The following is a 26,013-nucleotide window of genomic DNA, read 5'->3' as shown; positions in this document are numbered from 1 at the left end:
TATTTAAAATAATTCTATGTAATATATTTACATGTGGCGGCACAGTGGCAGACTGGTTAGGTCGGGCAGGGGTTCAATCCCCGGCCCCGCCTGTGTGGAGTTTGCATGTTCTCCCCGTGCCTGTGTGGGTTTTCTCCGGGCACTCCGGTTTCCTCCCACATCCCAAAAACATGCATGGTAGGTTGATTGAAGACTCTAAATTGCCCTTAGGTGTGAATGTGTGCGCGAATGGTTGTTTGTTTCTATGTGCCCTGCGATTGGCTGGCGACCAGTTCAGGGTGTAACCCACCTCTCGCCCGAAGATTGCTGGGACAGGCTCCAGCACGCCCGCGACCCTAGTGAGGAGAAGCGGAATGGAAGATGAATGAATGAATGAATATTTACATGTGTATGCCTGATTGTATGAATGTATGTATGTGTCTGGTGTTTGTAGAGCCATCAGATAGCACTGTTTTTTTTACACCCGTGTTTTCATCATTGTTCCTTTCTATCCTGAAGTTTTGTGGCAAATAAATTTTTCAGATCTGGTGTTTACTGCAGATTTTTTTTTTTTTTTTTAGCTATGTTAATGACTGCAAAAAAAAGGAGGTGTGTATCTTAGATGCTGTATAACTGTACAGTTTGGTGCTGATTTGCATGACTGCCAACATAGACTCCAAATGTCTTTGCAATACTTGTTTAACTTATAATGTACAGTATATTCGCTGAGAGGTTTATTGCCATTTTCTTTCCAATGGTAATTGTTATTATTCTCACATTTGTATTATTGTCTTTTTTTTTCATTTATGCCCTATTTAAATTTTTAATGATTGGTCTCTTTATACCTTTATGCACATTCCTTGTTTTTATTATATGCATTTTTGGCAATAGACATGATCCAAATTGTTCAGCCCTGGTGTATGTCTGTGCCCCACTGAGTGCTATTGTAGTGTTGAAAATGTCTTAAACTAAGTTGTTCCCGCAGGGATTTTAAGATATTCTGCAGATTATATAGAATGCAACATGTCTCACTCGGACGCATCTGCCCAATCTTACTTTTTTTATCCTCACTAAAAATGTTTTTGAGGCCGTGAAGTGGAAATGTGGGACAAGGTTCCTGCAAATATACATTTGTTCCTTTCATGGTGTCTTTGTGTCCTGAGAGGATGTGCACTCGTATTAAGAGCATGGCAATATGCAAATGAATGTTGAAATGAGAGATACAACAATTATTCAAATGTTTGATTAATTATTCAGCGGAGACACTGTCAATTATTCATTGGGGCAAGCGATAAAGTTGTGCTTTTTTTTTCTTCTCCGCAAGTAAAAAGTTTCCTTACGGGATCCATCAAACCCTGAATCGTAAGCCTTTTATTTGTCAAACACACAAAATCAAATTGACTCTTTGTGACTTTCCTTGCGCATGACTGCTGATGTCGTGGTAAGCAGCAAGGTGGATTCCCTAATAAAGTGAAGTTATCATTGAAGGTCTGCAGAATGTACAGTTTTCTTAAATTCTTTATTTACTCAATCCAGCATCAGCGGCTTCATTTCACATGCAGCTGTTTGTATCAGTGTGTGTGTGTGTGTGTGTGTGTGCGTGTGTGTGTGTGTGTGTGCGTGTGTGTCTGGTGGTGGCAGCGCACTGTGAGTAAGTGAATAGCTGAGAAGATGCAAAATCAATAGCTCTCAGTGCAAATATTTGTTTGTGCCTCGGCTAGCTTCTTCTCCTTCTTGTCCGAGCGAGGGAGATCAGAAACCAATGTAAACTCTTTATTTTACATGTTGGAGGATCCCTTACACATCACACGCCCCGGCAGTCGCCTTCTGCTCTTTAATTGTCCGTCAATCTCTGCGGCGTGGCGTTGGCGGCTAACAGAGCCGAAGCCCGTCGAGAGATGCTCAGTTTGATGTTGCAAAGCTGGAATAGACGCAAACAAGCACAGTGTGGAGATGAAATGTGGGATGCTGGAGCCTAGCTGTGGTGCATTCAAATGCTCGTCCATCCGACCACTATTCTCATCAAAAAAAACAAACACCTGGCCTTCAGGAGCTGTGGAGGTTAATCGTCATGTCACAGGCCAAACCTTTCCTTTTGAGGAAAAATAAGCATTGATCACTATAGAATTGCTACAATTGTTTCCTAACCTTAATTGAGCCAAGGCAGACATTTTACTCGAGAAAAAAATCTCACAGCACACCACCAAACCAAATTGTAACAAAAAAGTCATACACAGGTTAATTGTACCTTCTGCCATCAAGTGGAAGAGATTTAATCTGCATGTCACTATGCATGACTCTCATGGTAGATGAAGAAAGATTATTATTGAGAGATTATTTGACTATTTACACATAAATACATTTCAGACCAATTCAGTGAAATTGAATAATTCCCTGTGGCACGCCTGATGGTCTGTCACAACATAGGAGTTGGGAATCACTGCTGTAACCTAAACATGACTCAAGTGTCTCATTATATCCCAATGTACATTTTTGACCATGACTCTCCACATTTGAGATGAACTGAGATCCAGAGATTAAGTCACCAATGTGGACTTTTACTCTCCCAAATTTCTGTGATTCTTGTGTGACTCCCAGTCGTCTAAATTGGGCCTATAATGGTAGATGAGTGGCGGCTGAGCCTTGTCTTGGGGCTGTGGCTGCTGCGGCGTCTTCATTTGGCGTGCAGCCACTCTACATACAGCAACACAAACCCTTGTATGAATTTATTCATAAGAGAATCAGCCGGCATCACACGCTCATATTTGTGCATTTTGCTCAGGTGAGGGCATCTTTGACGAGAGGAAAAATCCACCACAGATTGCATCTGCACAATTTATTCTGAGCACTTGTTGTGCATTCTTGACCTCTGACCTTGAAATTTATGTGTTGCTTCCTTGCTGTCATCTTGTGCTGCAAGTTCAATTTGATCAACACAGCTTCTCTGAAATTGGACCTAAGTTTGTGGCTGCCTTTGACATACAGAGAATTTGGGATATTCTTGGTCTTCTGCCTGCAGACACACTAAAAATCTCAGGAAATAAAGCACATATTGATTCAATTTGACAGAATAACACCCATCAGATTTCTTTGCAGCAACGTTGTATTAAACAAGCAGACAGACAATTCATCTTGTAATTACAGTTTTATTATCAAATTTATACGCAAAATAAATATTAACCCAGCAACGCCCTTCTCAATTAACAACATATATGCATTAAACACACCGCCACCCTATAAAGGTCACACACACTTAATCCGTTTACACGCTGAATATGCGGCGGCCCCACGCACAAGAGGCCGCGTGCGTGGAGAAAGGCGAGAGGTAGCATTTCAGGCCGGCGTGGAGGATGAATGGATCTGCATGCAGCCGTGTTGCGTTCAAGTGTGCGCGCGCGTGCGTGAGAAAGCGCGACAACTGCGCGGCTTCGTTCGCATGCAAATACCCTAAAAGCAAATTACGCGTGGCAACAATTCACCCAGGACCTGATACACTTTCTAAAAGCGGCCTCAGACTTGCTTCACATTAGAAAAGTTGTGGCTGGAATCAAATCCGACTCACCTGAGTCTCTCCGGTAAAACGTCACTCGCAGCGCTAAAGAAATAATAATTATAATAATAATAATAATAAGAAGAAGAATTGTTCGATCAAACCTTGTACATTTTTTTTCTGTAAGTGTAACAGTCAGCCTGCATCTAAGTTTTTTTGTGGATTTAAAAACGAGGAGGGGGACTGATTGATGATTTAATTAGCTATCCAGTAGCGACCTGCAAAAGGAAGGGACACAAAATAACCCTTTATTTACATAGCCAATCGACTCGCGGCATGGGCGGGGCTTACTCTCTCTCTCGCTCTCTCTCTCGCTCTCTGTCTGTCTCTGTGTGTGAGCATGTGTGTGCGCGCGAGCGTGTGAGAGCGCGAGAGAGAGAGAGAGAGAGAGAGAGAGAGAGAGAGAGAGAGATGTGCGTGTGTGAGATCGTTGACTTCTTTAATAAATGTGGGGTTCATCCTCTTAAGTGGCCTCCAGAAGCGAGAATCACTCTAATAAACCTAGAAAATGTCGATGATATTCGCATAATATTCCTGCAGGGACTCGTGCAGCTCCGCGGACACTTTATGTCACTTTATGCTTTTTATTCCACCCTCTTTTTTTTCTATTTTTTTAAGTGGCGCCAGAGCCCATCTAAAATAGCTGTATGTGTGTCACTGTTGGAATATAGTTCATGATTTTACTGCAAAATCATAAATTTATATTTTAGTTTGATTTTTATTAATTATTATCTGGCGCTAAAAATGTGCAATTCAGTAAAATGCTAATTATTCTCCCCCGTGTTACATTTACACATTAATGTGTCCTTGCATGCAGGACGTTGTTGTACTCTCTCAAATAAAATTGATATAATTACAAATCATAATTGTAACGTATCTTATCCACACCTTTTAAAACGAATGCTACAAATATTGACATTTGATCGGCTGACAAAATCTTTTTATTTGTTACCGTCGATTGTTTCCATCAGGAAAAAAATACATACAAATTCAAGAGTTAAACTGTTTTAGTTTACCTAAATAATTTGCGAGTTATTAAATCAATCAATCAATAAATAAGCGCACTAATTGCTACTATTCCATTTTACGGGGGGGGGGGGGGAATCATTTTAGATTGAATAACTGCAGTTTCTGGCGATTATCCAACGGTTTGCGGTCAATGACGCGGACTAAGTACACGCACATTTCTGCCAAAAACACCAAATGTAAATACAATATTTGAAATAAGAATCCTTACTGATTGCGGCTGGCGTGGACGCTTCAAGTTTCTCCCGGTGCACACACACGCACACACACACACACACACACACACACAAACTCAGCGTGGACATAGTTGGTTTCACTGTGCAAAAGAGAAGGATGGAGAAAGCGAGAGGAGCAGGAGGGGGCAACAAGAGAGTGTCGGGGGGTGGGATAGAGGAAATAAAAAAAATAAGTTGAAGCCAGAAGATGCTCACGTTTGGCTCCCCTCAATTATCCCCTCCCGTGAAGATAGGTGGCGTGCGTTTCAGGGGGCTTCTCCTCCGTGTGCACTGCAAAGAAAAGGAGGTGGAAAGAAAAAAAATGTCATTAGAAGAGGCGGAACACGTCAGTCCCGACCCAGGTTTGTTTCCTGGAGTGGGTGTAAGACATCAGTTGTAAACCTGCCCGAGCAGGACGCGCGCTCCCTCCCTCCTCCCAACCACTCGCAGGCTTTATTTCTAAGGCTTTATTATCACCGCTGGACCGGAATCCGCACACCGCCGCGCTCCGGTGTCATCGGACCAACGCCACTGTTTGTTCCCCTCACAGCAGGCAGGTACGTTGCTCGCACTTTTTCCTTTTATTCTCACTCAAAACTGACATTCTCCACTTCAACGCACTCGTGCTTCACTTGGAACTTACCTGCGCAGGTGGATGAGTTGGTTCGCAATAAATAAATAAATAAAAATCCATGCATGCGCAGAGGCTTCCAGTGGGCTTTTCCTCGTCGCCGGTTCCAGGCGCTCTTTGCCGGGCGTTTTGCTCAGCGCAGCCCCGCTCTGCTCGGAGAGGACCAGACAACGCTGGTCTGCCCGGGCGGTCAACTTAATGCCCACTTGTGCCATGCTGCAAAACAGCGGACGCAACCTCTTGTCATTTTAAACTTAGATGATCAGCTGCTCCCACAACAATCTTTGCGCTTTTCTTTGTGCGCAATTTGCGGCTTCAGAGCGTCCGCAACCACGTTTTTCTTTCGTACATTTTCAGTCCCAGCTTTATAATTGAGCTGCTATTTCCGAAAGCCGCGTGTGGTGTAACAATGCGGTAGCCGCAATTTGTTCAAAGTTCCGTTACTTTTCCTCACTGAGGATTTGAATATGTGTGTGCACGCCCGTGAGCTCAGTTTAAACATGGATTAAAATGTTATTTATGAAATTCACCCCCCCCCCCCAATGACGAGTATGAAGCCCAAACACCTTATGTTACTTTAAATTCAGAAGTACTCGAAAAAAACAAAATAGGGGAACATTTCGTACTTAAATGAAATTATTTGAAGGTTTAACATCACGAGACAAAGATGAAGATGTTCTTCAACTGATAATGTATGTTCTCTTTTTGTCACGATGAGCTCTAAATTATTCAAATTATTATTTATTTATTTATTTATTTATGAAATGTATTTTCTTTTTTTGGGCTGTTGTATACATCAAAGTAAGTTTGTGTGGATGTCTTCGCTAACACTGTCGCCGCTCTTGTCTGTGTGCGTGTGCGTGTGTGTGCGCGCGCGCGTGTGTGTGTGCGTGCGTGTGTCCAGACGACAAGCTGAAGCCAAGCGTTCGGGTCCATGCGAGCTGCCGTCTGAGCCCACACGCGCACTTCTAAATGAGGCAGGAGATGATGGCGGATGGGCCCCGGTGCAAGCGGCGAAAACAGGCCAACCCGAGACGGAAAAACGGTAAGAGCTCGTCCGGCGAATCTCTTCGCCTTCCTCTGCTGTTCGAGTCCCAGCCTGCTGAGCGCTCCAGTCCGTTATTCGGGGACAAGCTGAGCGCAAACACAAACGTGTCTGCAGCCGTGTGCGCTTGTGTGTGTTTTTGGAGTGTGTTGGGAGCGAGGCACAAACTTTGCAGTGTTGGGAAGTTGTGTCGGTGCCGACGGGCCTCCTGGCTGGGACGAGCCCGTCGTGGGGTGGAGTGCAATGGGCAAGGGAGGAGGGGGGTGTAACGGTCACCCGGCTGTGGCTGCTCCCAGGACACGCGCGGCTTGTGATTCAGGTTTTTTTTTTTTTTTTTTTTTTTTTTTTGCTTCAATGCGCGCGTTGAATGTTTGCTTTTACATCTACAGTACTCTTGTCAATATTTTAAAATATATATATATAGATGAAAACATCTGACGCAGAAAGCCACGCGTCTCATCGCGTGCACTCGTGGACGTGACCGTTAGAAATAAAGGACTTGTCGTCTAAACTCGGACACTAATTGGGGCGCTGGAGGTGCACATTTATTGCTTTTCTTTATCCATTTGAGTGCACACTTTCCCACAAGAGGCAAATGTGCTGTGACATTTCCTGGCCCCGTTATTCCTGATTATTCCACACATACACCCTGTGCGTGTGTACGTGCTTGCGTGAGTATTTGCGCGCGCGCGTGTGTGAAACATGAAGGCTGCCATGCAGCTGCTCAGACAAGCTTCGCCTTTTTGTTCAATCTACTACGGATTTGTCATATTTGCATTATATTTTGTAGCATACAGTGCCCCCACGGATTATTTATCGGGATCAGATTTTATTCATTGATTTGCTGGATCGATGGTCGGCAAACATTATGTTCCTGTTCTGAAAAGATAATCTGGTAATTTATATTTAAAAAATAGTAATAAAATTGAGAGCTTGTTTACCAGCACCTGTTTTGTTAAAAAAAATTAAAAATAAACTATACTCTTGGCTTATGTTCCAAATGTACAAAATTATGAAAAATATTTTTTCACACGTCAAGGAGAAGCTCAGATATTTGAATCGCCAGCGAAAATAGTTCCATAATAACGTATGACATGTAAGTTCCCTAGTTGATGCCTTCGCCCTCCTCCCCTTCCGCCCCCCCCCCCCCCTTCCCCACCCCTCCACCACCACCACCCGAACACACCCCTGGGAATGTAGAGTCTTATTGAAGCTTGGCCGCTCTCCCCTCGCTGTCCTCTCCCTGGCCGCAGTGGAGGGCTAACCGGGCCGAGCCCAGGCGTGCGGCGGGTCCGCGAGGCCCGGCTCGGGAGCCCACTGGCAGACTTCACTTACTAATCAGACCCAAACATGAATGTGAAATTTCGCTGCAGTTTGGAGGGTGACTCTGTATCAGGAAGCGGCCTCATGAGTTTTTTTATTTACTTATTTTGGCCTGTTTGTGGTTAATGTGTTGTTGTTTTTCAGCCATCCAGCCAATTAGTATTAATGAGGCCTTTGCTCACTATGTTGTCCAAGCGATGACATTCTCATCCAGATGACTGTTGGCCTTCAAGGCTGGAGGTGGCACACGGTAGCACTCTCTGGCCAGTGTGTCATGTGATATTTAACCACAGCTCATCACTCCCTCCTGCCTGCACACCAACAAAATATTCCAAAGTAACATGCACATGCGCCAAGTGTAACTTTGACCCTGGCCAGGTGTGGCTCATTGGATCCTGCTGAGAAAAGAAGTGCGCTTTTGCACACCTTTCGTGATCACCGCTGATTTTACCACCAGACGCCCGGCAAGAGGAAATCTTGTGATAAGCCAGGAAATGTATTTCTCCCCCACCCCCGCTTCTAAATCCTGCATTACCCTCATCGGAATCATTTCTGATTTCCCTGTGTGACCTATGACCTTAGAGTGTCAGGATGTCCCCTCGGAACTATACTCAGATTACATAACAGCTGCAGCCCAGTAACGCACTTTACATGTAGTCTGAATTACAGTGTGTGTGTGTGTGTGTGTGTGTGTCTAAGCAGCATTGAGTGTAACACAATGCCACATTTGTGCCAGTCCAAACAATTTGTCCATTACTATTATTCTGCAGTCTTTTTAAAGTTGTGTGGGAGAGAACCGTGAGCGTTTGGGGAGGCGGGAGGGGGGGGGGGGGGGGGGGGGGGTGGGAGTGAGACAAGGTGCCCACCCCCCCTCCTCAAGGTACAGGGGGAGGGAAGGAGGAGGTTTCACAGGGCGCTCGCGGACAATTGATTGTCAGCGGTAATGTGTTTCATTTACATGTTTATACCGTCAATAATGGCGGGGGGTTGTCCGCCGCACCATTCAGCGCTGCCATTCCCATACGGGTCGCCAATTGTGTGCAGCCTTCCACTCCTGATGGCTTCTTCTGTGCATAGAACTATTTCACGGCGCGTCCATGTTGAAAGGATTATTCTGTTTGAGCAAGTGAAATAATTACGGCGAGATGTTCCGGGGGCCGCTGTGGCGTGGCGGCTTGGCCCACAGAAACGCGACAAGGAGTGTTCTCACACCTCAGTTTTGTGCATGATTCCAAATAAGCAGTGTGTGACAACAACAAATGGGCGAATGAGAGGTCAGATTTGTCCAATCACTACCGGCGTGACACCTTTGGATTTGCTCTTCCCTCGGCTGTGGCCTATAAATATATATCTAAAAATATATACATATTTATGAATACATCTGCTGGGTGAGAGTCTGCACGAGTGACTGACTGTCTTCTTCTTCCATGTCCGCTTTCTTCCCCACTTATTGTTGTCATTTAAAAATGTAGTCTTTTTTAAATATAAATTCAATATTTTGTCATTTTATCATTTTGTGATGTGACATTTTGTCTTCATCGTCATCTTCTCTGATATGTGTCCTAGTTCAGCAGCATGTGTACACAGACGTGCACAGAGTTGCTTGCACCTTTGATAAGACACATTAAAGCAAATAGTGTGGCTTGTGGCAGTGGGGACACACACACACAGACACACACACACACTAATGATCTTCAACTCTATCCTGGACACCGGTTAGAACCCTTTCTTACCTCCTCATCTTCCCCCGAAATAGCCAATAAAAACATTTTCTGACGTATTTTATTTTTTCATTTATTTATTTATTTTTGCATCCTCGACCACAGCGCTTGTGTGAAGATGCTTCTTTTCTTCCCCCCCCCCCCCCCCCCCCCCCCGTCCGCCTGCCGGCCAGAGAACACACACTCGCAGAGGCACCGCCGGGCCAGACCCCTGACACGGCGGGTCTTTGGAATGCCTTAGGTACCATTTCACTTTGGCTCACATCAATGCTGACCTGAATGCCTTTCATATCTGATCCGCCGCGTCTCTCCTGGTAAACATCCCCCGGGGGGAGAACAAAGAAAGGAGCTCCTCTTCTGCTGCTTCTTCTTCTCCCTCTTAATCACAATTCAGCCCCTCTCGCCGCCAGCAGCAGGGCTGCACATTTGCATTCAGCATCAGAAAGGGGGCCGAGATGAAAAGGGGGGGCGAGGGAGGAAGATGAGGGAGGAAGGGGTGGCTGCTGGAGAGAAATAACTGGGCTGTTTGTGCTTGTTTGTTGCCGGTCCCCTGGTTACAAGCCTTTTATAGCCTCCCTTCTTTAGCGGGGACCCGGGCCCCTCCTGACACACAGATAGTGTTACGAGATGGCGTGCTCGCACTATTCGTGGACACTCAAACTTCTTAAGAAGAAGCGGCGCGCTTGTGCATCTGTGAGCAGGTGTCGTCTTTTTCTTGCCTGGAAAAGTTGTGACCTGCAAACACTGGCAGGTGTCTCACAAGCTCCTTGTGAAACTGATATCTTTATCGTGCACCTCCCAGGCGGGATGGATGCAAATCTTAAGCAAAGATGGGGAGATGTGGGCTTGGGGGCGGCATCATGTGATATGGATTTCTTTTTACCCTTTCTTTTCCTCACACAACTTTTTTTTTTTTTTTCGTTTTGGTTAAGAAGAAGGATTATCGGTACACCTTCCCTCCCCTCCTCCTCCTCCTGGCCAAGCTGTGCAGGATTTAGGCAGATTTACTTCAGCAAACACCTTTGGACACTGGTGGGTGGGTGGGGGTGGGGTGGGGCGGGGGGGGGGGGGGTGTAGGAGAAAGAGTCTGTTTGCAAAAGGGGCCTTTTGTTCTGAGAGGTTCTGGATAATGCCTTACCAGGCAGCCATGATATTAACCCCTGCTTTGGAGGGACGGGGTGGCTGGTGTTGGGGCGCTTGAAAAGGGTGTGTGAGGGTCTTCAAACACACACAAACACACACACACACATACATTCGCAGTCGGTGCCAAAAATGGGGAAAGTGGCGACTGGGTGAGAACCACCCACAGGCGGGACATTTTCAGTTGTAATCATATTTGGTCGCTGTGACCATTGCATACAACATGTCGACTTGTCCTCCTTGACCACCTGACTTCATTTCATGCCTTCTTGTTCCCTCCGCTTCCCATCTTTCTTTCGTTGTAACAAACACAATTGTAGACCTCTGGTCCGGCAAATACTTGCATGCATGTGCACGGGCGCCATGTTTAATGCCTCACTGCGGCAGGACGATGCATTCTGAAATATCACGCCTCATTTGAGTCCAGTGACAAGTCTTTATAGGGCCCATCCGGCTTGTCTCATCCTACTGTTTGTTTTCGCTCTGCTGCTTGCGATACAGCCTACATCTGATTTCCAACATGATCCGCGCACTTACTTTTTTAAAGTTGCAAATGTTGTCGAAGGTGTGTAAACGAGGTCATTTAAAAAAAAGTCAATTGTGATGTTTTGTCTTAATGTGTCAGCACAATCCCTTTCTGGAGCTTTCTTCAATTTCTCTTAAATGAAACAATAAAATGTCTGTGAATGCGCTGTCACCATGTTTCTGAGGAAAACGTAATCACCTCAATTGCCAATTAGAAAGATTTCTTTTTTCCCGGCACTGTCTCACTGGCTGTGGCGACTGTAGAGATGACAACTTTGTGCAAACACATTTGGAATGTCGTTCACTGCGTGTCATTATGCTCTCTCTCGCTTTCTCTCTCCCTCTCTCTCTCTATCTCTCTCTCTCTCTCACACACACACACACACACCTACACACACACACACACCTACGCACACACACAAACACACGCACACACGTGTACTGCAGCCATCATGTGTTTGATTGTCGGTATCTCTCGAGGCAAGGTCAGCAGCACATGCACCAATCAATAAGCGATCCATCGAATAAAAGCAATGGCGTATGTGGAAGTCAGTGTCTTTCCTGAAAAGCTACCTTTAACGTGTTAATAGAGCATGCTATTTGAAGCGGGATCTCTTCGCTCCATTATTCACTGGCACCCTGCTTGCGAGCCACCTCAGCGCACCCCTCTTGTTACCTTTCTCTAACGAGGACTCGCCTGCATTGCTCTGTGCCCTCACATGGAATTCAGATGTGTTATCTCGCTTTAATTGCGGCCGATTGCCAAGTGAGATTAACAAAATTAGGTCGTTTTGCGGCTGCACACATTTCGCTGGCTTTCATCTTGCCACTGATCAAGCGGCCCGCTAACCGGAGGTTGCAGCCTAAAGAGGAAATGGTCAGAAATTACATGCGGCCTCTCTGTTATTCAAACATACATTTAACCTCTGGCAAGAGTGAGTCAAGGAGAGATGAAACGTGGAAGGGGTTGGGGGGGAGAGGCAGCAGCCTTTGCTTTAAATGTCAGCAGCGGCACAGCACATGGACATGTGGAGCAAAGTCGAGCGTGGTAAAAAGTCTGAGAGGTGAATTTACGTGTTAATAGGTTCTGACTGGATAGGGAGCCCCCGCCCCTGAACGCCGCATGTCCCGCTGCTGTCAAAGGCAGATGTCAAACAAACACCTCCTCAGGTAGCGGGGGGATAATCACGCCGACAGGCCTGTCCGCCGCCATCCTGACAGGCAGCTCAAACCGACACTGCAGAGGAGACGTCTGCACTTTCAGGTTCCACCTCAGAGGAAGTGTTTCAATACAACAGGCTCCCGTTTGATGTTTGTGTAGCAAATACTTATCCGATATTCGTCAGCTTGATGTTTCATACAAAGGACGTAGGTTGTGCGATTTGGCCAAGAACAGGTCAGATATGGACACCGTCTGGACCACTCTTTCCTGACCTTTATTGAGCCAAAGCACATATTTCACATTTGAACAAAATCTTACAACAGACAATCGAACAAATAATTCACAAAAAGTGGCTGCACAGGTTAATTGCCATCTAAAGGAAACACATTTCATTGTTGTGTCTGTCACTATGTCACTGGAATAGATAGATGAACAAATATACATTATTTGTAATGTTTGTAAATAAATGTGAAATTGAATCATATCCTTAGGCACACCTGATGATCTCTCACAGCCGACTAATGTGCCTGGTTGGAAATCACTGATCTAGATGTTGGTTTTTCCAAACATTCCAGGCTAAAACTTTGACTTCCGTGCATCTCAGCAGCTAATTACTGCCACCGCCAGTCCATATGCACCCCCACCCAGGGAAGTCACATCCTTATCGTTCTGCATTCCTCAGATAAATTGCACTGTTATTCTTATTACTTTACTGCCTCTTAATGGTCAGGCTCCTCCAAACATGGTGGATTTCGTATCATTTCATTGTAATATTGGGCACTGCACTCTGTTGACTGCCTTTTATTTCGCTCAGACAAAATAAAAGTGAATAAATCAATCAATCAATAAAAGTGCAGGTAGCGTAAAGCTGCGTCCGGATGTTTCTGTTCATGCATTCCCCAACTTGGCTGCGGCTTCCTGAAGGGCCAATCACAGTTTGGCTAATGTTATTATTTTTTGCTAATCAGTTGCAGTGACTGGCAATTACTTTTCAGTAATTAAAGTCATGAAATATTCATTTGTGCTACCTTTGCAGTAGCCATTTTTAATTGTGACGATATTCTGCCAATTAATAGCCATTTACATTGCTTCTTGTTGGCTACCCTTCTTTGGGAGACCAGAGGTCCTCTTTTACCATTACTTGAAACTTTGTAAATTGTCCATTTTGTGATTTTAAACCATCACAGATTTCTTTCCCTCAGTCAGCTTGGTGCTTATTTGTCTTTTTCTATTGAGAATTAGTCACTGGTCATGCAATCATTGGGCGGTCTGTCTGTCAATCATTATACGGAGGACCACTAATTGGTCGCGATGTCACTCAGTGTGTCTACATATTAATCATTAACACAAATTACCCTTGGCATACATTGGCACATATATATGGTGAGTATTGTAATTGTTTATTTTTAGGGTCAAACATTGACATATATTTTTTGTCAATTACAAAATGGCAGGCGTTTACATATTTTATTTGCCAAGTTCTCTCTCTCTCTTTCTCTCTCTCTCTCCCTCTCTCTCTCTCTCTCTACATCTCTCGCTGAGACACAGACACAAGCACAGGCACACACACACATACACACTCCTCTTGAACCTCGCCATGGCCCTCAGAGGGGAAGGAGATAAGGGCTTTGTGATGAAACTTTTAGTGAATCTAGCTGCTCCAGATCCACGTCATAGAGAACCCCCCCAAGACTCTCCCCAACCTACACACACACACTCCTTCTTGCTGCCATATATTGTTATTAACATTAGCGTGGGAGAGGTGAGGGTGATTATGTTTTTAATTTCTACCCCCATGCCCCCTCCTCCCACCACCTGTTTGCAAATAATTTAACGGTTTCCTTTCCTCTCCACAGCCTTTAGCTTCTTCATCTTCTCACCACTTTGTGTACCACCTTCATCTTCTCCTGTTTTCATCATCTTCTTCTTCTCCAATTGCCCGCCTCCCCCACTGTCGCCACCCCGCCCTCAGCTTTGCGAGATGACGGCTTGATGGCCGTTTCGACAGGCCAGCATTGAGGTAAAGCAGTGTGACGGCAGAGTTTTGTTAAGCTCAGAACAAAGGCTTGGAGATGCCGGGCCGGGCCATTGTCCTGCGCACATATTGGCCTCTTTTTCAGGATTTAATGCTCTGTTTACCTCCAGCCAGTCACAGCTAATATTCAGAGAGGCGCTCCGTCCTGTTAGATGCACTTCAGGGTGACTGAAGGGAAGGGAAAGTTTTATTTCGTGTGTGTGCATGTGTGTGCGTGTGTGTGTGTGTGTGTGCGCGATTGTGTTTGTGTGTGTCTGTGTGTGTGTGCGTGCGTGCGTGCTTGCGTGCGTGCGTGTGTATGTGTGTGTGTGTGTCTGGACTGTCCCCTACATGCTCTCTGGACAAACTGAAAGCATTGCTCAGTGGGATTAGCGAATGAGTGTTGTTTTGGGGGGTTCAGTGAACAGAGCACGGGAGGATTCTGGGAGTTTTTTCCTGACCATGTTTTCGGGCAAGTCCACTTACAGTTTACTCTCTCTCAGAATGTGTAAAAGTGGATCTTTAAAAAAGAAAGAAAAAAGAAGGATGGCTGCCACTTGCAGCTCTTTGGGGAAAAACGATTCCATTAAAACTAAAACTAAAAAAAAAAAGGCGCTGGCGTCTTCAGGAAACACGCCATAGTGGTTTGTCTTTGTTTTTACATTAATTTCAAAGCTAAATTCCAGAGCAGTAAAGGCGGGCGAAGGCGCCGTTGTGGAACCCAACGTTACTTTGACGAGCACATAAAGATTGGGTGCTGGTGCCAGCAGAACCCATCTGTGCTGGAGAGCAGAGGACTTTGATTGGTTAACATAGCTTGTTTTAAGGTCAAACCCCCACACCCCACAATAAAACCCTCACAATGATTGACAAGCCGGGACTCTAATTGTTTTTAGGGACGAAAGATAGTAAATCCTCTCCCTGTTTCTGTGGTAATTAAAGGGTTAACTGGATCAAAGAATGCAAAGCACCTGGTGTTTTCCCCCTCTTTTGGCAAAACAGTTACAAAATTACAGCAGATAAGAAGTGAGCAGTGTTTATGCAATCAACCTAACGAAGAAACAAAACAATTTAATGCGGCAAAATCATCATTCATCTGCATTATAATTGCCTCTCTCACACACATCTACCAACATGCTTAATTAAAATTGTGATTAAATGCGGCTGCAGTGCCTGCGAAGACGCACAGGCACACATGCAGATAGTATACACACACTCTCACGCACACACACACACACACACACACACACACACACGCACACACACACACACACGCACACACTTCACCATCTAAACAGGTGCTACACAGTTTAAAAGTAAAGGGAAGAAGCTAATTAGCATTAGAAATTGTCAAATTGCCTGCAAGAATTTGTGTTCATTTCAGTGACTGATGAGGTAATTTATGGGGATGTTGGGGTTGTAACATCAGGATGATTGCAACAACACACACACGTCATGCAGGTGAAGCTATTTGCTACACAAACACACCATAACCCCCAAAAAATTATTTAGAAATTTGAGTTCAGTGCACGTGGCTCACACACGACCAAAATGTTGGTTCTCCACATTGCAGTCCAAGTCAAGGAAAGCACAACATTAAACTGGTGGCTCGGAATTTTTTTTTCCGCCCCGACTGTGATCGCTGCGCCGCTCGGGATGTTGGCCACGGTCCTCTCTCCCACTCAGACTTTCCAGAACCTTCACAGATACTGCTGATCTGGACCTCTCATGTTCACTACCCCTAGTAATTACCTGTCATTGTCCATCATTATAGTTGGCGGCGCTGGAATGTCGGATCTGGAACGAGACAGCGAGCCAAACCTTTCCACCATCTTGGGGGGAAAAAAAACTGGCTGTAGAAAGTCCCGCTATAGCCACACTTCTTATGATGGGTGTTTGTGCCGGCAACATGGCGCTTGTGTTTATAGTGTGGTATGGAAGGGGGCTGGTCCAGTGGGAGTAGTTGTTACGGCAGTGCATGGCGGGAAAGAAAGATGAACGGAAATTCCTTCATGAGTGGAACCTGAGTAGTGCCTGCCAGGCTCTTCATCTCCAGTTTTTCTTCTCATCTATCCTGACTTTGTTGAATTTTTATTCAAAAGCATCTCCAGGAAGTTTGCTGTGAGCTGTGTTTTCTTGCAAATGGTATATAAAAAAGGCACCACCGTCCCCCCCAAGAGATGTAGCACTGTTTGCCCTTTGCCCCTTTCACTCTGACATCTCTCCTTGCATGCATACTGTATCTGCGAGATTTGGTTCGAAGTGTGCGGTGCGCATCACAAAATATGTACAATATGTTCAAATTCAAAGATTGTGACGAGTATAACAAAGGAAATTAAAAAAAAGCATGAGCAGATATTTCAGGAAAAAAAAAACTTTCCCACTTTAGTTTGACTTAGCGGAGGGGATGTCTTTCATGTGTGTAAGTTGAACAGGCCAGTTCTCCTTCAGCCACACCAAGGTTGCTTCACGATGATTTCATGTTGTCAGCCCCTCTCGTAGCCCCGCTCCCTCCCTCCTCATCCTTGGAGCAGGTCAGCCAGTAAGTGACAAGGTATTTCGCTGTTTTGTGAACCTTTGCCAGACTGATTGTTCACTGCAAGTGTAGTGTAACTGAGCTGCTTGTAGCTTGCCCAAGTGTGGAAAATAAGATCGAGGGCTGATTTTTTTTTTCTTCTCTCACCGCCACTGAGCACCATCCCCCCCCCCACCCCCACTCCCCTCACTTTTTTTCCCTCACTGCCGCTCTCTCGGTTACACGCAGATAATAAAACAGATATCAAGAGGTTGAGCTCGCGCTCCCACATACATTTCCGTTCCACCTGACAGCCCGCCATCTTCGTCCGACATTTACACTCATTCTGCGTTGACCCGTGACCACTTTTGGCCACGCGGGTTTCTCCTCCCGCAACGGTGTGTTGAGTCATGACTGGCCTGTCGAAACATACTGTAGGTCAAACGCTCCTCCTCTATGTGTTTTGGTGGTGAATGCAGTAGCCGGCCTTTCAAGTGTTTCATAAGACGAACACGACATAATCGGTTGTGTTTATGTTTTTAGGCTTTTATATATGTTTTTAGGTTTATATATGTTATGTTTGGTTGTTCACAGGATTTCATACAATCAATTCAACACACTCAAACAAAACATTTTAATTACATTTATTCTAACTTAATTTTCATTGTTAAAAGCAACATGTTTCAATTTATTTAGGCTACAGTAATGAAACAAAAGATCACACAAACTCAAAGCAAACAAAATCTATGTATATAAAAACAGTATAAACAATTCCTGTTCAAATGAAATTGGTGTACACAAGGTACAAACTATGAGTGTGTTGAATTTGGATCATTTTGGCTATTACACATGTTGTAAGGAAGGTTTAATTTTGGTGCAGATTTTTTTGTAACATTGCTGACATTTATACAAATTAGGACTTGTTGAAGTTTGTCTCTTATAATGCCATTCCATTTTTGATCCCATCGCATCCTACCATTTTTAAATCCTGATTCTTATCTCTGCTGAGTACCTGTTGTGATTTTATTATTATAAGTGTTTCTGCCAACTGGATGAAAGAGATAATATTATTATAATGGCTGGACCTGCCTGACTCGTGTAACAGATGCGTAGCTGCGCTTTGCCTCGCACACAGCGGCGTTTATCTTGCAGCAGATGGAGGAAGCCTCTCGTGTGTCGTATTAAAAACTGTACCTTGTTTATGGCCTGAGGCGCATGTGTGGAGACAACCGTGGATTTATCAGACAAAATGGTACCCTAAGTGTCTCCCTATGATTCAAACATATTTTTCTGCAGGAGTTCACATGGCTGATGTGATGGGATGATGGTGCTTAGGTGAAAGAGATGTGTGCACAGTGACAACAAAGCAGAGACGTGCAGGGAAAAGCCTCGTGGAAAGCCACCGAGAGAGACCGAGCAGTAAAAGCGGAGGCGGGGGCATCGCTAAAATTAGTACAGCATTAGAGTGGGGCATGGGGGTGGATGGGGTTTGTGGAATACGCTCACACACAAAAAATAAACAAAAAAAACCTTGAGTCAATTTATGCGCACATAATGTGAGCGCGACCTGTGAAGTATGGCAGGGTTCCTCAGGTAACAGGATTACGTGGGCACATAATTGATCCATTGGGAGGAGAAATGACGGGCCTCTAAAGAGGCCAAGGCTTTGGAAATGCAGTTTATGAAACAGGCATTCGTAAATTCAAAGGAATCAATACGTCAGTTTTATTACATCTCAGAGCCAGATGGGCGTTAAAGGCAGTACTCGTCCTTCCCAAACGCTACATCACACCTCACCATCTTTTGCCTTTCTTCCTTTTCTTGCACTGTTGGCATATATTTATGTGCTTTATTGTACAGACATGCAATGTCACAGTGCTTGAGGTTGGTTATTCATTGCAGCTGTTTTTTTCAATCAACAACCATAGCAACTACATTGGACTATTGTGCTTAGCTTTTGCAATCTTGTTCACTGTGGCACTTCAGGAATAACTTTTTTGAATGACCATTTACACAAGACAGTTTACCTAAGAACCCAAGACTACAAAACAAAAAGTGTTGATATGTACTTATCAAGGCTCAATGTTTGATTCCCAGGGCAGACTGGAGCTGAGTATAGCTTCTTTCTTCTCTCGATTTATTCACTTTTTTGTGATGTGTGTCTGTAAATGTGTTACATAGGTCGCCTCCCCGCCCACCCCGTTCTTGCCCTCCCTAATTCCTTGACTCTCTCGTCTCTCATTATCTTACTGATAGGTGGATGCATCAAGGTCCTCAGTTTGTCACCGAGACCTTTGTGTGTGTATCAAATATCGTCACTCTGACTCCACACACTTTTATTGCAAACAGTAGCCAAGATGAGCCTATAGAAAGGTGCCATAGCAGCTTGGGATGAGAGTGCGGGGGGTGAAGTTGGGAGTTCAAATGAAGCATTCTATATTTCCTTGTCTAAAATATGCATGTTTCATATAAAGACAATAACATCCCAGGCAAGGCTTAATTAGCATCCAGAGCTGTAATGCAAATGAATAATGCAGCAAAGACTGATGCAAACGGATCGAAATATAAGACTCTAGCAATCTAGCTAAGAGAGGAGGTTACAAGAAGCCTCCCGATGCCGCCCTTCTCTTGGCGATGGCAGAGGCGGCACAATTAGGAGGCCCGCTTCCCTGACGTTTGCCAGGATTCTCCTTTTCCCATTCCAGTAGTTCATTTTCAGAGTCAGTAAATAATAAGAAGTTGGTGATGCTTGCATTTTTAATTCCACCTCCCCCCCTCTTCGCCGCACTTTCCCCTTCCTCAGTTCACTGGGTGACATCTGCTATCAATGCTAAGCAGGTGTTCCCGTGCAAGCAGACATGCCCCCCTGTTTGTGTTTCGCCATCATCGCCACCGTGCACCCAAATGAGCAACGTGATTAAGAATCCTGTAAATTTTTGAAAGGAAACGGATGGCTGCCCGGCTAGAACGTAATTACACCGCCACCAACATCCGCAGCTCACCGCCGCTGCAGCAGCCGGAGCCAAAGCAACAGCAGAGAATTAATAATATATAATGGCATCTTTGCTTGTAATTCATAAATGAGATAAAATGGAGGTGTATCCTCTGATAAGACCCCCCTCCCCTCTCTGGCGAAATGGATTTGATCGTCTTCCACGACGTGTTAACTCACAGAGCTTTACTTCGTCGCATCTTTTTGGTTTTGAGTTCATTTATTTGCTAAATGAGGCCCGTGCACACGCTCCCTCTTTCTTCACTTTGCTGTGACATCACGCTTGTCGCCACCTTGGACGATTACCTCTGGCGTCTCAAGTGGCGTCGCACTTCCTTCCCTTTAACTTCAAAGGCACTCGCCACATTAAGTTGGTTATTTTTTTTTTCATGTGCACTGAAGGAAGCGCCATCTTTTTTCTCGTTGTCAGACCAAGGGCGGGGTGCTGCCAGTGAATTCTGGGGAGGTCAAGTTAAGGTGGAGAAAAGCGATGCAGCTTTACTTTTGTCGGCTTGCCATCTCTTTGAGGAAGTGCTGTGGTGGTCATTAGTGTGGTCATGGCGAGCTCACGCAGTTCCATCAAGTCTTGATGTGCCCGAATGTGGTTACTGGTGGAGGATGTTTAATCATTTCAGTTTCTAACCAGCTGCACCCGATCACATGCAAATGTTTGCTGCCCGCAGAGAGCCACGCTCCTAACCCAATTTTACCAACCCGTTAAGTTTATCAAGGTGTTTGTAAAGAGTTAGGATGAAACAGGCAGCTCCTTAGGCTGCTGGGAAATGAATCGGGTAACTGGCGGCAGAGGAGGGAGGTGGTGGGAAGCAGACGAATCAAGGGGGCGATTGTGTCTGGTGCCAGTCAGTCGTAATTAAGAGCCCGGGGCGGGGGGAGGGCGCATAATGGGTAGGGGTGTATACGCACACTGATGGACCTGGAGACATCACCTCACATGCACATTAATGTGCACAGTGACACATCCTTAAGCCGGCTCTTTTATACGGAGCAGCTCACCTGAAAATAATGGCGGCGGCGGTGGGTGGGGGAATGCAAATGAGGCCTGAGGTTAGCGTGGGAAAAGTGGGGCAGGGGGGTGCTAGGTGATCCTCCGGGCAGAAGTGGGGGGGCTCTTTGTTTGCACCCTCAGTTTAAAAATACCCACCATGCACCTCCCCCTCACCCTCTGCTCTGTGTCACCTCTGCGGCCCCCAGCTCGGCCGAGCAGCGCGAGCCAGTGATGTATGGTTTGTTTAACAAAGAAGGAGGGGTCAGGTCCATTTATCAGCCAAACACAGGATTGTGAAGACATTATCATGCCATGCCATCATGTTTTATAATAAATGTTTGAGTGACGTGAAGCTACTGTATTCACTAATTTCACTCTCCTCTTCCTTTTTTGGGGTCTTGCTCCTTGTGCACCTCCGGGTTCCAAAGCAGGTAAGCCTTTAATAAGTCATCTTTCAAACAACAGCCTTCACCAGCACTTACCACGTTCAGCTTTTCTCTTTCCTCATTATTATTCAAAGAGCTGTAAAAACATGTGTTTGTTGTCTAAAACAATACGCTCCGTAGCACCAAACCTGTTTGATGGTACCTTCACCACCGCCGTACCACTCTTGCTTTATTATTATTTATTGGCCATTCCTCTCACCTCCTCTGTCCCCTTTATCACCTGTTTTAAATAATTTCTAGAAATAAGGATGCAGCAAACATACACATATCCATGCACACACACACACACACACATACACAGATATACATCTGCACACTTGCATCGTGCGCTCAGCTTTCGCTCATCAAAGTTTAATCGCTGCCCATGTTTCAGTTTTTTCAAATAAAGCACACTTAAAAGATGTAGATGCAAATGATGTTGCATTATTCATGGGCTCTGGCAGCACTTGTAGGTTTAAACATTTGCGAGGCCACCTTGATGTCAGTAATTACCTTCACCGTGTCTGGTGTTGTCATGAATAAGCTATTTCCTACGAGCAAAGGCCGTGCCTGATGAGCTTTTAAAGTGGTTATACACCCAACTTGTGTATCGCCACTCCCGCATCACTGACTCCAACATGTGGCGGTGGGGCTCAGCACGAGCGACCGAACGCGACGATGCTCTCACGTTCATGCACAGCAGGCCTCAGTTGCGATCTGTTGTCTTCTTGGTGTCTGAGTTCACATGGATCGATCGCCGCACTTTGGCAGCCACACTGCCTCGAGCTAGTGACTCACTGGCCAGTGGTGGGAAGTAACAAAGTACGAATACTTTATTACTGTGATTAATTAGATTTTTTTTTCCAGTATCTGTACTCTACATATTTATTTTTCTGACAACTTTTTACTTTTACTCCCATCATTTGTAAAAATATTAGTGCTCTCTTTTCATCACTTAGTCAAATAGGATAGGTACATTTGTTAACCTCCGCGGATGACGACAAGGCGCGAAAAAGACAAAACTAGAGAGAGGGAAAGTCAACAGTAGTTGATCTTGATTTGTTGATTTATTAAGATCTTGGAGACTTGAGGCAGAAAAAAAAACAGCAACAACAGCGACACGGAGGAACACGAACCAGAGAAGACTAATGACGACAACGGCCACAGATATTCACCATGGCCTGATTTAAGAGACGTTTTTGATGTTGTCAGCTACAAGAATGATTCATGTTGAATGTATTGTGGCTTGTGCTAGCCTGAAAGCCACCTTTGCACTTCTAGCATTCAAAAATTATTCTAACCTGAAAAAACACTGTAAAGGAAGAGTATTTTTTCAGTTGTGCTCATTAGCATATTAAGCATTTTTTGTGAGTCAATTCACAACATTTTCAAATCTATGGGATATTTTTGTTGTTGTTATAAAAGCCTGAGCCAAAGCTAGCTAGCTAGCTTTCTCTTTTCTTTTCTCTATGAACGCGAGGACGAGTATTTTATATACAGTATTTCACAGGAAAAAAACCAACTTTTGTAATTAAGTACATTTCAGTATCTGTACGCTTACTTCAGTAAAGGAGGTAATAATTGGTGATGTTTCCATAACAACACGCGTGCAACACACATGCACGGCCTTAGACATGAGTAACAATTAGCCTGCTCTCAGTATGTGACACGTGAGCTGCAAGTTGTTAGGGTGTTAGGTGTTAACTCTCCCATGAGTACCGGTCATGTGACAACCTGCTGTAATATTTCTAAGTTTCCGACACAAACACGTTAGCCTGCATGCCGCCGTGTTACCCCCCAAGTGCAAACGCCGTTTCCCCCGCAGGAGGGCAAGCACAGTGAGATTACTGCGGCGGCATGGAGGGAAAACAAAGTAGTGTGAGCGTTCGCTTCCATCGTCTTTACGAGCCAGCAGAAGAATTAATATTTAAACATTCTAATAACGCAGCTGCTCTTCCATGCGCTTTTAAGCAAAGCCACAATATTTTTCACCTGAGGTAACGCCATGATTTGTCTTCCCACCAAGCACAATTTCCAGACAGCCACCCCCCAACACTCATCCACCCCCACAACCTGTTTGTGATTTCCACCTTATTTCTCACACAAAACAGAGGAAAATATTCATGGAGATGAATATTGAAATGAATTTTGCCCACATACTGTATGAGCAGGAATGGTCAAGGCTGCGGGAAGCCTGCGCAACCCCTTGAGGTGCGTGAGACTCATAAAAAAAATCTCATAAAATTTGGAATTAGAATTGAGTGCAGCAGCATTATGCAAAAGAAGTTTTCCTAATGTGCTTTTTTGTTTATAGTTGTTGTTTTATTTTACCTATTGTTTAAAAGCCAGTGTGAATAAGATGCAACTAATTAGGCTATGGTAATAGCCTATGTAATTAATTACACAGCAAAGTGTCACAGCAACTAAGTCAATTGTTAAAAGTAAGAATTTTGGAAAGAAGCGCATACCCAGCATTTATTAATTTTCTTTCTTTTTAATTGATTGATGCATTTCGTGCCACAAACTAATCTTTCCCAACCACACACACAGGCCTGCTATTTGCATACAAGGTGTAGGTAACTGTTTACTCCCAGTGGAACTTTGCAACAAATGCTCAGTAAAAGCAGGAAAATTATCCACTTTGAGGAATCCTCCAAGGTGGTAGTGTTGAGCCCTACACACTGCATACGCCACACAAGCCTTCAGGTTTGTCGTTGATCATGGGGACTAAATTGAATGACATAAATAAGAGTTATGCACAAACCCCCGTTGCCTGTGTGTGTGTGTGTGTGTGTGCATGTGCGTGTGCGTGCACAGGAGGTTCATATTTAATAGAACACAGTTGCGTACAAATCTCACCTTGCAATGTGCACCCAAGTGCTCATAAAAGATCATGTCATAAGCTGGTTTGCACATTATATGCAAGGTGCTACGCCAAAGGATGAATAGTTTTTCTGGCACCTGAGGGTGAAGATCAAAGTAAACGTTAAGGTGAAGCAGAATCTTTTTGTCTGTAAAGATTTCCTTCCTTTGATATATGATGTTCCCCCTGGGTGTTCTCTGGGAATTGTTGCGGTGCTCCAGGCCATCAACAGGTTGACTGAAGAGGATCCTTAAACTGTAGGAAGATGACAGCCAAATTACGCTAGCGATGGCCCACTTTTCAGTACGGCATTTGTGTGGTTTGCTGACGCGAGTGTTTGAAACGTGTGATTGTATATGTTGTTTCTACTGAACCTGCTCGGGACCCGCCCCCTCCCTCCTCCTCGCTTTCCCTCCCCAGGGCAAATCCTGAATGTACAACCAGGAGTCACCTTAAATCGTATTGATTCCTTTATAAAAAGGCCCACACTGCCATTCTAAATTAACACGCCGCATACACAACCCTCAGACTGGCCAGCCGCTCTACATTTGTCCCACTGCCACCAAGACCCAACATGTGGGCTGTCAAGAATTCCGTCTAGACTGTTGAGCGAGGGGATTTAACATGAGGACGGTTGGAGCAGATGACTTTCACCAATTAGATTAAATCCTCTGCTAATTTAAGGCGGCTCTGCGACACCCCCACTCTTGAGTCATTATCACGACAAGGCAATTATACCCAGAGTGGTCTAACACTGACGTCCTGCGACACATTGGTCCGAATCAGTCCTGTAAAGGTGCATCACACATCTATCTGCATCCACTTGAGCTTCTCAAGTAAAAACCTGAGGGCCAAATGAGAGTATCCAGCTGACCAACAAGCTACAAATAAATGTGTGGTAATGTGAACAGTAGATGGCCACTTATTTGCATCTGCATTTCAGCACACCCTTTCAAAGTAAAAGCCTTGTGGACACGGAAACATCTGACTGTTGTTGACTCAAGACAACCTGCTCACTGACTGTCGTGGCCATCTCGGTGGCAGTGCCGTATTTGCTCTTTTTCAGAGAAGGCTGGGGTGGGAGAATTTGTGTGTGTGTGTGGGGTGGGGGGGGTGGGGGGTGGGGGGGGGGGGGAGTTATATTCTGCATGACAATACCTACATCTGTCCGCCGTTTTGTTCTTTGTGTTATTATGGGCTGCCTTTGTGGTGCTGTCGTGGTAACAGGAGGTTAGAGGTAAAGGCGGTGGGTAGTGAGGGGCGGGCGGGGGGCGGGGGGTCTTGTGACACAGCTTTTGTTGTGCTTCCATTTTTGATCCTCTTAGCAGTTTGCCATGCCTCAGCCCCCTCGCTACTACCCTCCGCCACCATTTGTACTACCTTAAAAAGTCAACGATTTGGTTTCCCACAATATGCATAAACTTTTATCTAAGTATATTTGCAGCAGGAAACTTGTCTTTGCAGTCACTTGTGTCATAAGTGGTGCATCTCCCCAATGAGATCGCAACTCTACAGCATCAATTTGCACAGTGTGTTTAAGAAGAGAAAAGTTTATAGCTCCTCCCCCCTGGCGTGCCTCTGGAGGGGCCATTACAGGCCCTTTATTGTTTCAGAGCTGAGGTCATCCTCCTGCTTGGTGCGGGCCAAACAAAGGCCACGGGTTTCATTGCAGGCTCAACTGTGTGAAAGGAAACACGCTCCAATAGTGTTTGATTCTGACAGATAGCGAGCAGGCAGCGCGGCAAGGAAACAGACGCTACACCTGACAGCAGCGCATAAGTCACTTTTGCTTTTTTCTAAGTTGCTCTGTGTCAAACCTTTTTGTGCCCGCGAGCGCTGCAGCCAAGGTGTTGAGTACATTTGAATCAGGATGTTATTCCT

The 26,013-nt window shown here is 45.0% G+C and overlaps 1 protein-coding gene and 1 long non-coding RNA gene across 10 annotated transcripts in view; one reads left to right on the top strand and one right to left on the bottom strand.

The window, feature by feature from the left end:
• Positions 1-335: 335 nt before the first annotated feature.
• On the bottom strand, positions 336-9,932 carry LOC133479179 (uncharacterized). 5 transcript variants are annotated; one of them, XR_009788863.1, is made up of 4 exons: positions 9,766-9,932; positions 5,414-5,617; positions 4,767-5,061; positions 336-3,574 (listed from the first exon to the last, which is right to left on the bottom strand). It is a non-coding gene; the product is annotated as an uncharacterized LOC133479179 (long non-coding RNA). The 5 variants fall into 5 exon arrangements; XR_009788865.1 differs by lacking the exon at positions 5,414-5,617 and having other exon boundaries at positions 341-3,574; positions 4,767-4,871; positions 4,987-5,061; XR_009788861.1 differs by lacking the exon at positions 9,766-9,932 and having other exon boundaries at positions 341-3,574; positions 4,767-4,871; positions 4,987-5,061; positions 5,414-6,318.
• Positions 5,187-26,013, top strand: part of zeb2b (zinc finger E-box binding homeobox 2b) — a 55,781-nt gene continuing 34,954 nt past the window's right edge. For all 5 annotated transcript variants that reach the window (XM_061775765.1, XM_061775746.1, XM_061775755.1 and 2 more), the window contains exons 1-2: positions 5,187-5,327; positions 6,306-6,446. In XM_061775765.1, the coding sequence (XP_061631749.1) occupies positions 6,374-6,446 (73 nt within the window). In that variant the 5' untranslated portion in view covers positions 5,187-5,327; positions 6,306-6,373. The remainder of the gene's footprint in view (positions 5,328-6,305; positions 6,447-26,013) is intronic.

Source organism: Phyllopteryx taeniolatus, chromosome 1 (assembly GCF_024500385.1).
Source record: "Phyllopteryx taeniolatus isolate TA_2022b chromosome 1, UOR_Ptae_1.2, whole genome shotgun sequence".
Taxonomy (NCBI): Eukaryota; Metazoa; Chordata; class Actinopteri; order Syngnathiformes; family Syngnathidae; genus Phyllopteryx; species Phyllopteryx taeniolatus.
The sequence above is the reverse complement of the archived record's forward strand: the minus strand, read 5'-3'. Positions and strand labels throughout refer to the sequence as shown.